Here is a 13,906-nt window from a genome sequence, read left to right on the forward strand (position 1 = left end):
TTTTGTGAACCTGATGATCGGCCAAAACCCTCTTACGAAAAGAATAGTATTCTATAAGGGTAGCTCTAGCATCACTTACGGCGGAGCCTGCGAGTTTCTCCTCCCAAAACTCACGAACCGCCCAAAACCTGAGAACACCTCCCTCTTCTGCTCTCGCCCTTCCCCCGTTGGTGGACCACTCATTGGTGGAGACACCAATCCCGCCAATAGACTATCGGAGCCAATATTGGCTGCGCTCATTGCTGCTCCCACAACCTGAGGGAACGAAACTCTCCCACCCAAACCCGGGCTTGTTGGGTCGTGCATCAATTGCCCTTGATTGCTTGACGACGGCTCCATATCAAGCGATGAGAGGAAGGAAGTACTTTCGAGCTCCTTTGTGCTGGTTACAGTGACGAAAGAATCTAAAAGATCATTCTGTTCGGCCTTCGGAGTACCTTTTAGGTCCAAAATCTAGCATAAACGATGATTAGTTGATCCCGTCACTACGGTTGATTTACTTGCCTTCTGGAAGTTGGAAAAGGATGCGTCTCCGATGAGTAATGTATAGTTGAGAATAAAGCCTTCAGGAGGATCCTTGACTGACAAATGAGCGGGAGCCGAACTTAAGCAATCCGGAAGACATACCGCCGGAGTGACAATAACCTTTAGCAACGCCTCGAGTTGTGTGGTATTTTTGTTTAGAGCCTTGGTGTAGCTATCCGAAACGTAAATAGCCTCCCTGAGTCCCAATCCAGTCATCACTGGCGAGCTCACCTTGATGTAATCAAATCATCGCCAGGCAACTTGAGCAAAGAGGCCTTGATGATCTGAAGGTCTATCAGAAGCTGATCCATCTAGCTTCAGCCAATCGTTAATCCAGGGGGACAGCGACGTGATCCTGACCTGTTCCGCACCAATCTCGCCAAGCGGTCGACTTTTGACGAGTGCATTGGTGAATTTTGCTAGGATTAAGCTTCATTGCTAGTTAGCGATGTAACAGTCGTGTTGAAGTGTAAATGGGTTGGTCACCTGGACGTTTTGTCGAAGAGGTTGCGCAGATACTTTTTCTGCTCAATTCGGGGCTTGATAATCGCCAGGCATTGTTCCACGGAGTTGATCAATTCGCCGACATATGCTGAAGTACCGCTGACTTGGTTCATGGAAGGCCAAGATGTTCGTACGAGAGCACCAAAAGAGGAGTCGCACACTGCCTCCAATTCCTTGAGTTGCACGACAATGGCTGCAGAAACGACGCTGGGATTGATCCATCAGCACGTTGAGGGAGGGGCTGGTTTGGGCCTACGAACCCGAGGAATATGTCCATTTCGGCTTGCAAGCTGATCTTTTCCTTAAATTCTTCATTGATCTTTTGCCGAATTGTATCTTCCAACTAGACATAAGCAGTAGTGAGGAGCTGTGCGTGTGCAAGAAAGAAGAATCGAGACAACCCACTTCCGACGCAGTGCCATGGCAGTAATCAGCCGTATTGATCAGTAAGCAAGCCTGCTTCAACTCATCTGCGCCCACGCGTGAGTCCATCGATCGGCGAGTCTGAACTGCAAGTCTACGGAAATGAACTTGATGTTAGTGTAGGGGATTTATGATCCAGGAGCTACCTTTTGGGAGCGGTGAGTACGTCCTCTGTAAATGAAGGTAATGAACAACTTCGAGCGCGTAAACAGAGGAATACTAACCGGCATATATCTTCAGCCATTTCTTGAGCACAGTGCATAGATCAAATAACGGCTGCCCCGTAGACAGCTTGGCGCATTGTTCCAGACTTTGGCGATAGAAGTAGAATAGATCTGTGGATGAAGGCAAGACGGTAGAAGTGGGTTCTTCTGGCTCCTCTGCCTCTAGTGAAGGACGGGGCTGGGCCTTCCTGTTTTTGCTATTTCGGTGAGGAGCTAACATATCGGAAATTGCCCTTTGGTTCGCATCATTTAGCAGCAATATGGCGAAGGCTGGGTGCGTGCTTACTTATCCTGAGCATCTACGAAAATGCTCATGTGCGAGTCAAATGCGGTGGATATTAATTGAGGAGTGCGAGATCCCGATGCAATATCAAGGATCTCTTTGAACTTCCAGAATATTAGCAATGATAGACAAGTTTGTTGGGCCAAGGTCAACGCACCGGAGCTCCCCATTTCTTCGCCATTGTAGCCTCGAATTCGGTAGTTGTCTGTAAGTACTCCAACAAAGAAGTCACAGTCAACGACGAGTGAGCTTTAGACAACAGCGACGTCAAGTCATCTCTAAAGAATATGGTAGCTTGCTTCCTTTTCCTCGAACTGCCTGACGGACCTGGTAACTTCGGAGAACTTTGCTAGGAGATGCCATCCCACTTTCCACTCCGCTGGGAACACCCTCCCTTGTTCCACCTCGTGGGTTTGAAGCAATCGCCTAAACCAAGCAAATCGGCGAGAGATATTGTCCAGCTGGCCTGCTTCATCCGTAGCGCGAAATATTCGCCGATACTCCTTCAGTTCGAGGCCAACATATCGGTCAATTATATGGTAACGAACGTCGTTCCCAAGGACATCGACCACAAGGCATGCATCTGCTATGACGCTACCCTTCATAGGTTTAGCAGGATCCTGCATGTAGCTAGACATCATGTAATGGAGGCTATTATGAAGATCAGGAATTTGAACTCACAACGTATCGAAGTCGGCGTCAATCATTCCCCGAAGCTCGCCTTGAACTTCTTGGATGCGTTTCAATATCTGAGCTATCCTGTGAATAGACGAGAAGGGCTTGAATGTCGACGATATTTGCTTCACTGCCTAGGCCAAGGTCAAGGGGTGCCGGTAAAAATCGCGAAATCATGACTAACGGACAAGGTCTGCGCAATGTCGCCGTATTGCCTTTCCTTGATGAGATCCTCCAACTGCGACAACGCGTTAACTTGCACCGGGATGAGGCTCGCGTCGAAAGGTCTGAAATATAGCAACACTCACCAAGCATCTGTAGTCTCTTCAATGTAGTCATGCTTGTTATGAGATTCTTCTTAGCCAGGTCAAGGACCTGAATATCCTTCGTTACATTTCGTACGACCGCCTCTGATTCGGTAGCCTTCTCTCTGATGCGCGACATTTGACCAAGCAAGTCCTATACGGAAGGATTATGCAGAGTTCAGTAGCACATTTAGATATACGCGTACCGATATCATCTCTTGAATGAGGTGCATCCTGCCTGGATCTTGGTTGGCCTTGAGCTCGGCACGCAGTGAGTGGATTTCATCCTGCAATCGCTGTTGCTGCTCTGCAAGACGAGCCTGAATCGATTCGACCTGTGCCAAAGACGCCTCTGACGTTTCATCAGAAGATGGTCTCGCTATCACGCTCGAAGTCAAGCTCACCGTCTGGAAAGTACGTGTTCAATGTCGTGGTCGCATTGAATTCGTCAGAAAGCTCGTCGAGCGCGTCCTCGGCTTCTGTTGGGCTAATTTCCAGAATTCTGTTGATTGAGAGTATAACCTCTGCCGGAAGGCCTGCATGCTGAGTCGTCATTCAGATGGAAAGTAATGCGTCTAAACAAATTAGAAGTATAGAGTGTGACCAGACTAGGAGGCGCCCGCGGTGTCTAACTATTTAGCCGAGCATGGCGGAACCATTTCCTGAAAGATTCCCCGAGCAAAAGAATATGCGTTGACGATAAACGTTGAACGGCAGTCCAAGCAGCCAAGTATGCAAATAGGACTTGTTACAGAGAAAAATGCATATGTAGTATAATTACTAGGTGGCATTAGAGGGCGCGGTTAACTCGCCCATGGCTTGCTGAACTTCCAATCTCTCCATAACGGCTTGATGTAGACTCGACTTCTCACCCCGGAGGGGGGCATTTGAGGCGTCCGAAGTTGCCGGCTTGACAACGGAGGCAGGAGCTCTTAGGTGTGGCGGCACGATTATGGGATTTGATCGTGGCGGTGGGGGCCACTACAGAACAAACGTTGAATAGGGATAGGTGAGTTTGGATAGACACTTACACCTCGGTTGGGTTGGTTGAAGTGCAAAGCTGCCCAAGGAGGATAGTCCTTTTCAAGTCGTATGATGTGATCCTCCAAGAACTTGAGCCGAGTCAGGAAGTCTCGAGGCATCGAGGGGACTAAGATCATTTCATAAGCAGAGACGCGGGATCTACATAAAGGTGGATTTCACCGTATCGTATGGCGAGGTGGGTTTCAACGGTTTTGAGGCGGTCATCTAGTCCGGGATGTAATTGCGCATCCTTGGTAGTGCTAGGGGCCACAGTTGCTTGCTGAGCTTCAGCATGGAAGTCTTTCATCGTCCGTCGAAGCGGTCCATCCTCGTTTTTCGCTATGTCATACTTCATCTGAAGGTCTCGGTCTTGGTGCTTGGCATCTGTACGCGCGCAACTCGTTGTTCCTGGAGCATTAAGAAATTCTTCGCGGTTAGAAGCTTCATTCTTCGATCGATTCTTGGACAAGAATCTTGAAATTTCTTTGATCGTCTGTAAAAAAAGACCAATTTCGTCTATACATACTCCCTGACAATGGTCGTAGTTACATACCGAGCTGGGTGCTCGAGGGTTTTCCATTGGGGTGTAAGCAAGCTTCCTGTCATCAAGAGGCGTAGGCGGGTCTTCTTGCTCAGCATCTTTCATACGCTTTTGTATTCAGTTATGAACGTAATCTACAGCTAGGAGATCCGTTTACTCACCGTTAAATCTGACACAAGCGTGTCTACAATTTTCGGAGCGTTCTCTCGTTCCCAGTCTGAATTCAGTACCAGCATATCAAGTTCGAAGCCTCTGAGAGCTTGTTGAAGACCCATTCGTTCTAGGAAAGAGCGAATTGCGGTGTCCCAATGTCGATGAACTACTTCGGACGAGGGTGAGGGAGAAGGAGAACGCTGGGTTTTCGGTAGCGTTGAAGGATCTAGTGGAGGAAGTGTCGGCCTCCCATAGGACTGAGAATATGGGTTGTATGGGATAGGTAATTCAGCAGGAGGATTGGGGCTTGTCCAATTCAGTGGATAGGACAGGTTTGGCTGTTGCGATTGCCCACTTGCTCCGCTTGTTCCACTCGGAGTGCCTATGGACGAAGATGGGGTGATCTAGTAATGAGAGATCAGAGCGCATTATATGGTCAGCTGAGTCGAAACTCGTACCCTCGATGGACCAGCTTCATGGGACATCTTCTCCTAAGTCCTTGGGAGAAATCAACAAAGCTCCCGATCCGTTAAGCGCCCAATCTCGGAGCCTTCCAGGTCATCCTTCTTTGTAGTGTACTGATCCGAACACACGAACCCACAGTCTTTCTACCTCATGGCGAAGAAAGGTAAGGCTGGGGGACAAAACCCACAAGCAGTCCCAAACAGAGATATAATACAGCGCATGAATTTCTTATACCAAGCAAGCTCTTATCTCAATTCCATTTCCTCTCACTCAACAGACAGTGATGAGACGACGCCTACTCGGATCCAGTCAGGAGATATTTCCTCGAAGTATATCGAGATGATGAAGACGGTTGGCCAGAAAACCTTGGTTAAAATGTCAGCAGCAACTCCTGGTTCTAGTTCGTTAGCTTACTCTTCTTTCACAGAGATCCGACAGTGAAACGGACATTGTGTAAAGGATGTGATACTGTGCTCCAACCAGGAATAAACACATCCGTCAGGATAAACAGTAAGTTGAATCCTTTTCATAAATTTCAATCGATCTCACATGTCAATAGGGCCACCATCGCACGGACATGCCGTCACCTACACATGCAATCGCTGTAAAACATCACGGCGTATACCAGCACCCCCGACAGTGCAGCAAAGCGAAACCGCAGTAGCTCCACCGGAATACCACCCCGAATCTGGCGATATCATCATGGGGCCCACGACTGTTCGTCCGCCCCGTAAATTGAAAGGAGTTCGGCCGAGGCAACCGCCTCTATTCGCTCGACCGGGACACGTTATTTTTCGAGGGAACGAGGTAGTGGATGAAACAAATCAACAGAGCGTTTTCGCTGCATGAGTAAAACCCATGCTCAGGAAACCATACCTTGCTGGAGGTATTGACTCAATATTCAAGCCGGGCATGTCAGATGAATGAATGCGAAGGTATACTTGATTGTCAAAAAGGCTACAGCTGGGTAATAATGATATAGTACCTGTGGAGACTATGTAGGTGTGTACGAAAACGAATGATAGATACATCCCGGAAATGATAGCGAGGGAAAATTTGATATGCAAAACGAATGGACGAACGAATGTCGGTTTTGAGCAGATAATACAACAGATTATGAAGACGAAGTGGAGTTGATGCTGATGACTGGGCTGAGCCAGCTTTCGTAGTCTCCGAGCTTCTTGGGGTTACCAGTAACCTTGAGAGCACGAAGGAGAATGCGGTATTCACCGTCTTCGATGCGTGTCTTGTTGGCGAAGACACCGATGAAGTTGAAGACATTGAAGCCGTTATCAGCTTGCGTCTGGGGCGGAAAGAGGGTCAGCAGCTGCTGTTGGAAGGAACTAGAGTGTACTTACGGGGGCCTCAGAGTTGCGGGGAACGTATCCTAACTCTTGGAGGGGACCGATGATGGGGAGGTCATCGACATCGCTACCCCAGTCGAACAACCAGGAGAACCAGCCACGCTTGGTGAGAGTGGGCTTGATGCTGGCATCCTTCTGAACAAGGTCGACCTTGATGGCGGGAGAGCCGAATGTAAGGCTGGAATACCATCGGTCAGCCACCGCATCGCAGGGAAATTGTGCGAACTTCGTACCGGTATACGAGAGATGGGCTATCAAGATCCTTCATGGTATACGACTTAGGCTCGCTCTGAACTTCTCCTCCAGGTGTCAGCACCAAGGGTAATTTTTGTTCAAAGTAGGCATCAGTGTTGTCGAGGATAGCCTTCTTCTTGAGAGAGCCGGCAGCTCCAAGGTAGGTGACCCTGAGAGATTCGGTTTTGGACGCGATGTTGATGAAGCCGGAGTAGACGGGGAGACGAGATTCATCGACACCGCGGGGAGGGGTGATTCGGACGATGACACGACGAGAGGAACCGGGAGAGACTGTGACTGAGGAAGGAATGATAGTGACGCCAGCGGGTGCGTCGACGAGTTCGACGGGTCCAAGAGATGCCCATTTGGAATCCTGCAGTGTAGCGTAAGCGAATATTTCCTAGATATCAGTTGTAGCGACTTACAGCTTTGAGGGATTGGGCGGTTCCAGCAGCGACATGGCTCAATTGGTAAAGAGCGGACTCTGAGCCAGTGTTACGGATGGTGATGGTGTGGCTAAATGGAATGTTTAAATATGTCAGCCTTCGAGATATCAAGTGGAATGTGCGTACAGGGAATCTAAGTTGGCAGTGTCATTGAGGAGGAGTTGACCGGGAGATACGAGTGTCTTGTATTGGCTTGCACGGTCGACCTGGACTAAACCAGCACCTTGTTGGGAAACGGTGTTAGCGATGCTTCCTTCTTCCTTGGACGAAGCGACAGGGATGGCAGTGGTCTGGAAAAGGTCCCTCATCTCACGAGAGACGTCCTTGCCCTTACCCCTGGCCTGGAGGACAAGAGCAGCGGCACCGGCAGCGAAGGGGGTGGCCATCGATGTGCCAGATTTGATGCCCCAGCTACCTTGCGCAGTGGGAATCGTGGAAAGGATGTTTCCTCCAGGGGCAGAGACGGCGGGCTTGAAGAACATGTCGTAGGTTGGGCCGTAGGAAGAGAAAGCGGAAGTGAGACCACCATGGGGTGAGTCGATAGTGGCTGCGCTTCCATTCTGAGGGAATTCAAGCTTGACTTCGACACCAGCCGCGAATTGGCCAACAAGCTGTAGGAAGGATCGTGAGTTTGAGAATATAAAATTCACGAACATCACATACGAATTTGCCGTCGTCAGCGGAGATCATTGCTGCTTGGTAGCCATCGATGGAGACACCAGTGAGCTCGCCATCATCGGAGCTATGAAAACAATTAGTTGTTAGCTCGTATGGTGGGAAGTGAACGTACTTGTAAATGAGGAAGTTCTTGGCTCCAAACTTAGCAGCGTTGTCAGCCTTGATTTGCTAGAGACGTAGCGATCCGTTAACTCTGATGCAATCCAACAAGCAAATAGTGTTTGTACTCACGAAGGTACAGGTGCCACGGTGGATGACAACGATGTGGCCAGAGAGATCGGGGGTAGTAGCAGGTAGAGGGTTGCAAGCGTCATCTTTGACTGTGGTGTCGTTGTTAGTGACATAGATAGGCAGTTCGCCAGTAACGTTCAAGGGGAGCAATTGGAGGTAAGCCTAAGGGAGATAGTTAGCACAGAGAGTTGGCAGACTTCGGAACACTTACGATGGGCGCGTGTTCGACTCCCTTGACGTTGACGTTCTGAACGGACACGACGATGCTGGGAATATACCGTTAAGAGGGGACAAATTAGTGGCAGGATTTAACCTACTTATCAACGGAGCCGATAGATATTGCGCTGATGCCGTTACCGGGGCTGGAGGTGTACCAAGCGCCATCGCTGCCATCGTTTCCAGCAGCGATGGTGACAACGCGGCCTTGCTCGGCGATACGGCTTGCCACAACGGAACCGGTACCGATAGTCCATCCATCAACACCGCCCAGAGACAAGGTGAGAATGTCCATGCCCTCATTGTATCCACGGATAAGGGACTGAGCAATGACTATTGGGGCGGGTTAGCGAATGAGAATTCAAACACGATGGGAATGCTTACTTTCGTCAGTGGTTGAACCACCGCAGCCAAAGACACGATATCCAGAGATGGAAGCCTTGTAGGCATTGCCGACGACGCCGAACTCGTTGCCGGGGTCGGCGGCAATGATGCCAGCTACGTGCGTGCCGTGGCCACCGCAGTCCATGGGGTCATTGTCCGGGACGGGGGTGTTGCTGCCAGTGAAGCGATCTCCGACGAAATCCCAACCGCCAGAAACCTTGAAACCTTCGCCGAACCCACCACCAAGAGAGGGATGCTTGTAATCAATGCCAGAATCAATGCTATGGAGACATTAGCAAAGTTAAGGGAATGAGTACATAGACCGATCCTCACATTCCAATCTTGATGCCCTCTCCTAAGATCCCTTGGGCATGGAGCTTGTCCACTCCCTATTCCATATACATAAGTTGGAGAAAACGCCATCGTAAGTACTTTACACGTACCGTCATGGTGTGGGTGCTCATAGGTGAGGGGGATAGCCTGGAGTCATTGGGGTCGCTGACAGAGAACGACTCGATAGGCCTGAGAATAAGCGATCAGTCGACGGCAAGTAGTTACGGCGATGGATGCTTACTTGGGACCGGGAATTAAGATTATAGGACGAATAGCCTGAACACCGGGAATGCCCGCAACCTTGGCAATGTCATCGGGAGACTAACCAGAACGGATTAGACCTTTCTTTCAGCAGAACAAAATGCAAGTGTACCTCAATCTTCATAGAAGCACCGACGAGGATGTCGGGAGTGTCATACTCGGTCTTCACGTCAAATTGAACACCACGCTTGTGCATGTGGTAGTAGAGCTCCTCATGCACCTAGTGCAGTAGTTTAAAGCGTTAGCAGAAGTCGATCTCGCGAAGACGCGAAACTTACCGTGCGGCCAGTGTAGGCGCGCTTTCCTGCCAAGCCTGAAATGCTAGCCATCTCAACGATGTATTCGTTGGGAACATAGCGGCCGGTATCAGCGGTGTTGATACTAGAAAGAGGGACTGCTGCGAACGAAGAAGTAGCAAAAAGAGCCGCTACGACCCATGACGAGGTCAAGGAGAATTTCATGGTAGAGAATGTGGTGGCTCGGAACGAAGTCGAGGAGCGAAGGAGAGGAGGGGCCACAGAAAGCTCTTGCAAGCTTCTCTGAGAGGGCTTGAAGAGAATGCATACCGCCTTTTAAAGACACGGTGAATGTTGATACGAGGGAGCAGGCATGCTTTCTGTCATAGCGACAAAGGGCTCGAAAATGGATGCCACACGGCCTCGGTCAGATTGCGATTTGCAGAATAGCCGTGCTGGTGATTTTCTGCGATCGGGGACAGACGATTAGCGTCAGCGCACCATGCGATCTTCAAGGGGCGCGCTTCCCCGCACCAGGGCGCCGCATGACAAACTACTAAAACCATGTGGTATTACCAAATTAGGCTATGCCCGCCTTGGCCCCCCGCCGCAAGGGGAAATCGTCGTTCAGGATGAGCTCTACTCAATCGTGTGGGGTGGAAACACATGAACCGAGGCGATAAGGCGAGCGAAGCGCAGACTACTTCGACATTCGTACAATACATTATTGTTGCTCGCTTGACCGAGCAGGCTTCTAGTTCAATGTACTATTCATTCTTGATTCAGACAATTGAATTTAGGCATTGTGATCCGCTCCAAGGCTACACGCTGTCATAAGACGATCAATGGGTGTTCAAAATCATAGTCTTGTCGTCGGACGCTATCGGCCTTGTAGCACTGGCTGTTCGTCTCCGAAATGCGGCGTGGTGGCACCTCATGCCACTCAGGCCAGTTGCATGCCGTCCTCCTGCTCATCCAAGGTCCATGCATTCTCTTTGATAAGCTTCTCGCGCTCTAACAGGTACTTCCCTGATTGCGCAATGGTGAGGCAAGTTCGATTGCAACATTTATTTCCTGGCCTCGACTCACCTTCCTTGTACTTCTGCGAGTAATCTGATGCCTTGTGATAGTACCACCCAATTCTATCGTCGCATCCCAGGCAGAATACGTCTGCAACTGTATGGACGCCAGTTCTATGGCGAAGAGATGTAGGTGCGCGGTGAGGCACGAATGGCGGCGGGATGACCATCTCGCCATGAGGTTCATTATACTCACAAGAGCTGCCGGTCCTCCTTGCGGCCTAACCTCACGTTGACGGCCGAGTGCATCAGGCTGGAGTTCGGCATTCAAACGGAAGTAGAGGTCATGAGGCACGGTTCGACATCATAACGTGAAATTGAACACTTGCTAGCCTCGACCATCTCTGCCAGAGAACGACTTGCTGATCAGCTCGTCTTGAAGCGCCTGAATTCATCAGCTTATCGGTCAGAATGCTACACGGCAGCGGCGAGTGACGGCAACAAACGATCGTCGCGGCGCATTTGGAGCATGAAAACGTCGGTTGGGTCTGGAATACATGGAGAACTTGCTGTTTGTTGTCAGAGGGGGGTGCCATGGGACGAGTAGAGTCTTTGCAATGGCTGTTAACGTTAAGTTGACGCTGGGCTGGGAGAACGTTCAGGTCATCATTTAGTCGCTACTCGAATCATGAGTGGAATGGCTGAGGTGACTGGATTAGGAGTGACTTAGGAGTCTAAACAAAATTGTATGGCCGACGTTGGTATTGGGCAATCGAGACACTGATGATAAGATACAGCAACATGAAGGTTCTAAGAGAACACGGTTTGTCCTTGGTCTATATCTACTGGAGAACTATCGGTCAACACCAAGGGTTAAGCTTAAGGCTTGAAAGCAAAATCGACCACTATATCCTTGTTCAACTTCGTCCCATGAGGCGTATACTACACATGCAGAGATATAGTCAAGCGAGATCACGAGGTAGCGAAGGGTACTCACGACATTGTTACGGCGCTGACCAGCTGTCGCTTCAAATGCTACGCGGGGCGAAACAGTTCTAGTGAGTTCCTGTATGTCGCACAGGAGAACTAGTACTTACTGAATGTCACTGGGAAGACACTGGGGTCGAGACATTTGAATACGGAAAATGCGATGACTGGCCACTCCCCATATACCTAGAGCACGAATGAGTACATGTCAAGCTGTAGAAAAAAAGGAACCGGGACTGACGTCTTCCTCCAGATGCACCGAAAACTCGACGCCGTTGGATATTTCCGCGCCTCTTTGCTGCGATTTGTTTCGTACAAAGTCTTCTGCGTATGATGCAGGAAAATCAAGGAGTTCATTGGCCCCGTTTTTGAACATAGGCATGGTCTGCTTGAACCCTATATTATCTGCGAACCAGGGTCAGAACGGATTTCATATCTGTCTCAAATGTTGGGGGCGTACAGGACCAATTATCCCCCGACTGCGTCCCGCTGTTCGTCGCGGGATATTGTTTCACTGGAATGACCGAGGACGGAGCTTTGACGGTCTGGGCGTACTCCCAACCAAGGGTGATGTAGATCTCCCCGCCTTCCTGCTGGAAGTTCGCATCGTCTGGCTTTGCTCTAATAACGTATTTGTACACGTCGGTGCGCCAGGTGAGAGTCTGCATGACAATGGTCATACCAAAAGCACCCTGAGCCGTCAGGTCTTCCTGATCGAAGACGGTAAGATTTTGCCTGCAGTCGAAACGGCGCGTGAGCTATGTCGCTCCTGGCCCAAAATAAGAGTGCGAATGCGTACTTTTCGAAGAAGGATGTTCCTGCAGGGGGTGTGAGGTTGTTCTCGTAGCTCCGGACGCGAGTTCCGGCCATAGAAGACGCCTTGTCGTTGGAAACGGTGGTTTCTTCGAGACGATCGGTAGACATGGTGGTACAGATGTGTTCAAGTTGTTGAGAGGACTCTTAGGATTTCGAGGAGTACTTATAGTGCACCAGAAATCCTGCCGGACCGACATAGAAGCTATGCTCAGCCACGATTCGGCTGGTTGAACGTGGAGATGGTGCACTGAGAGAAACAGACATTTCCCGTATCATTTTTATCGGTTTAGTCGACTCGCCGTGCTATGTTTTGTAGCATTTCCGAAGTCTCTACGGGGACTTCTAAAATCCGACAAACAATCATACCGGGAGGTTCATCACCTATTCGGTTAGGGTTTAATGGCAAAAACGATCTTACTTACTATTGCGCGGGCAGCGTGTGTGACTCCTTTACGCAGGCGGCGGTATGTTCTCACGCATTCACTGGACATCCTTCGCGTTTGAAATTTGGACCAAGAGATGCTGGCTGTACAGTCTCTGCGACGTTCTGCACTGCTGCCTAGAGCTTCTCGTATTCGCAGCGTCCACCTTCACCTCGTCAATATCGCTTCACGGCCTTTTGCAACGTCGACGACAGCTCTGGACGCGAAAGACCCGACTCTGGACGCGGCGTACGTGCGACACGGTTGCACTGATGCTTCGAGTGCATCTAGACAGTACCCGCCAACCAACTTACTACCCGACCGGGTCTCTGGCTGGCCGTCGCCGTGGATTACCGCAGAAGATTTCGGACGCTATATGGGCGTGTTGTACGGTAGCGGTTGGAGCATCCACTTCTCTTCTGCCCACTCAAAACCCACCAAGTCACATCCTTCCCGAGTCGTACCCGAACTGTTCAAGATGTACCACTTTGACAGTGATGAATTTGCTGCGAAGTTTGTCGAGGATTTGAAGGAGCTCATGTCGGAGGAGAATGTAAGGCCTTACACTGAATTTTCCCGTGGAACGAGAAAGCCAACTTCACATTTACTCATATTCATACAGCATCACTGCGTTTTGCGCGTCGCCAATACACAGGTCACCATATATACACATACCCATTCTGCTCGGCCGGCTTTGGGGTCCAAGAACGCACCTGGGATCACGCTACGAGATGTCCGATTCGCCATGCTTGTCGATTTATTACGTTCAACTGAATCCGTCGCAAGAGATGCAGGGGATACATCCTCAGGTCATGTCCAATTCCCAAACTTGACTTGGGATGAATATCAACACTCTATCCGAATCACTATGGCGCCGCCGGGTGGGGTGTAGTACACGTTGCGCGCACGTATTTTTCCCGCCTCATTCGTACTAAATGAATCATCGGGGCTCTGAAAACATTGGTGTTTTTTTGAACAGTGGGGATGCCTGGTCTCGATCAGTGACTTCTGCACCTCCTTCGCTCTCGACTCGGCCTCCAGCACACCCACTCCCCTTCTGCCGATTTCTTCAATTTGGTACATACACGTACATACGCTCTGCCTCTTCAAATCGACAGTTTCCGATTCAAGGGAGCGACAATTTCGTAGACAGGCTGG

At 49.9% G+C, this 13,906-nt stretch overlaps 7 protein-coding genes across 7 annotated transcripts; 2 read left to right on the top strand and 5 right to left on the bottom strand.

Moving 5' to 3' along the window:
• Positions 1-75: 75 nt before the first annotated feature.
• Positions 76-3,494, bottom strand: VPS53 (Vacuolar protein sorting-associated protein 53; the record flags this gene model as incomplete). The annotated part of the gene is made up of 18 exons (XM_036776821.1): positions 76-453; positions 505-576; positions 628-697; positions 757-827; positions 886-955; positions 1,012-1,236; positions 1,290-1,372; positions 1,435-1,546; positions 1,599-1,623; positions 1,677-1,909; positions 1,963-2,063; positions 2,117-2,237; positions 2,287-2,589; positions 2,641-2,768; positions 2,819-2,889; positions 2,943-3,093; positions 3,146-3,291; positions 3,344-3,494. The coding sequence occupies 18 exons, from the start codon at positions 3,492-3,494 to the stop codon at positions 76-78; spliced, it is 2,511 nt and encodes an 836-aa protein (XP_036630441.1).
• Positions 3,495-3,719: 225 nt separating this feature from the next.
• Positions 3,720-5,141, bottom strand: PC9H_007289 (uncharacterized protein; the record flags this gene model as incomplete). Its single annotated transcript, XM_036776822.1, has 6 exons — positions 3,720-3,920; positions 3,971-4,089; positions 4,143-4,455; positions 4,516-4,611; positions 4,665-5,060; positions 5,115-5,141. 6 exons carry the CDS (start codon positions 5,139-5,141, stop codon positions 3,720-3,722), a joined length of 1,152 nt encoding a protein of 383 aa, XP_036630442.1.
• A 130-nt stretch (positions 5,142-5,271) lies between these two features.
• Positions 5,272-5,970, top strand: PC9H_007290 (uncharacterized protein; the record flags this gene model as incomplete). Its single annotated transcript, XM_036776823.1, has 3 exons — positions 5,272-5,498; positions 5,549-5,631; positions 5,681-5,970. 3 exons carry the CDS (start codon positions 5,272-5,274, stop codon positions 5,968-5,970), a joined length of 600 nt encoding a protein of 199 aa, XP_036630443.1.
• Positions 5,971-6,235: 265 nt separating this feature from the next.
• On the bottom strand, positions 6,236-9,729 carry PC9H_007291 (uncharacterized protein; the record flags this gene model as incomplete). Its single annotated transcript, XM_036776824.1, has 16 exons — positions 6,236-6,417; positions 6,476-6,663; positions 6,719-7,092; positions 7,145-7,235; positions 7,292-7,776; positions 7,829-7,907; positions 7,956-8,011; positions 8,075-8,236; positions 8,286-8,340; positions 8,392-8,623; positions 8,675-8,955; positions 9,008-9,063; positions 9,118-9,196; positions 9,249-9,328; positions 9,381-9,476; positions 9,547-9,729. 16 exons carry the CDS (start codon positions 9,727-9,729, stop codon positions 6,236-6,238), a joined length of 2,679 nt encoding a protein of 892 aa, XP_036630444.1.
• Positions 9,730-10,447: 718 nt separating this feature from the next.
• Positions 10,448-11,119, bottom strand: PC9H_007292 (uncharacterized protein; the record flags this gene model as incomplete). Its single annotated transcript, XM_036776825.1, has 5 exons — positions 10,448-10,533; positions 10,594-10,697; positions 10,780-10,836; positions 10,913-10,968; positions 11,030-11,119. 5 exons carry the CDS (start codon positions 11,117-11,119, stop codon positions 10,448-10,450), a joined length of 393 nt encoding a protein of 130 aa, XP_036630445.1.
• Positions 11,120-11,376: 257 nt separating this feature from the next.
• PC9H_007293 (uncharacterized protein) lies at positions 11,377-12,434 on the bottom strand (the record flags this gene model as incomplete). The annotated part of the gene is made up of 5 exons (XM_036776826.1): positions 11,377-11,558; positions 11,621-11,696; positions 11,752-11,915; positions 11,971-12,245; positions 12,310-12,434. The coding sequence occupies 5 exons, from the start codon at positions 12,432-12,434 to the stop codon at positions 11,377-11,379; spliced, it is 822 nt and encodes a 273-aa protein (XP_036630446.1).
• Positions 12,435-12,845: 411 nt separating this feature from the next.
• On the top strand, positions 12,846-13,640 carry PC9H_007294 (uncharacterized protein; the record flags this gene model as incomplete). Its single annotated transcript, XM_036776827.1, has 2 exons — positions 12,846-13,301; positions 13,371-13,640. 2 exons carry the CDS (start codon positions 12,846-12,848, stop codon positions 13,638-13,640), a joined length of 726 nt encoding a protein of 241 aa, XP_036630447.1.
• Positions 13,641-13,906: the final 266 nt, after the last annotated feature.

This window comes from Pleurotus ostreatus (assembly GCF_014466165.1).
Source record: "Pleurotus ostreatus strain PC9 chromosome Unknown scaffold_5, whole genome shotgun sequence".
NCBI lineage: Eukaryota > Fungi > Basidiomycota > Agaricomycetes > Agaricales > Pleurotaceae > Pleurotus > Pleurotus ostreatus.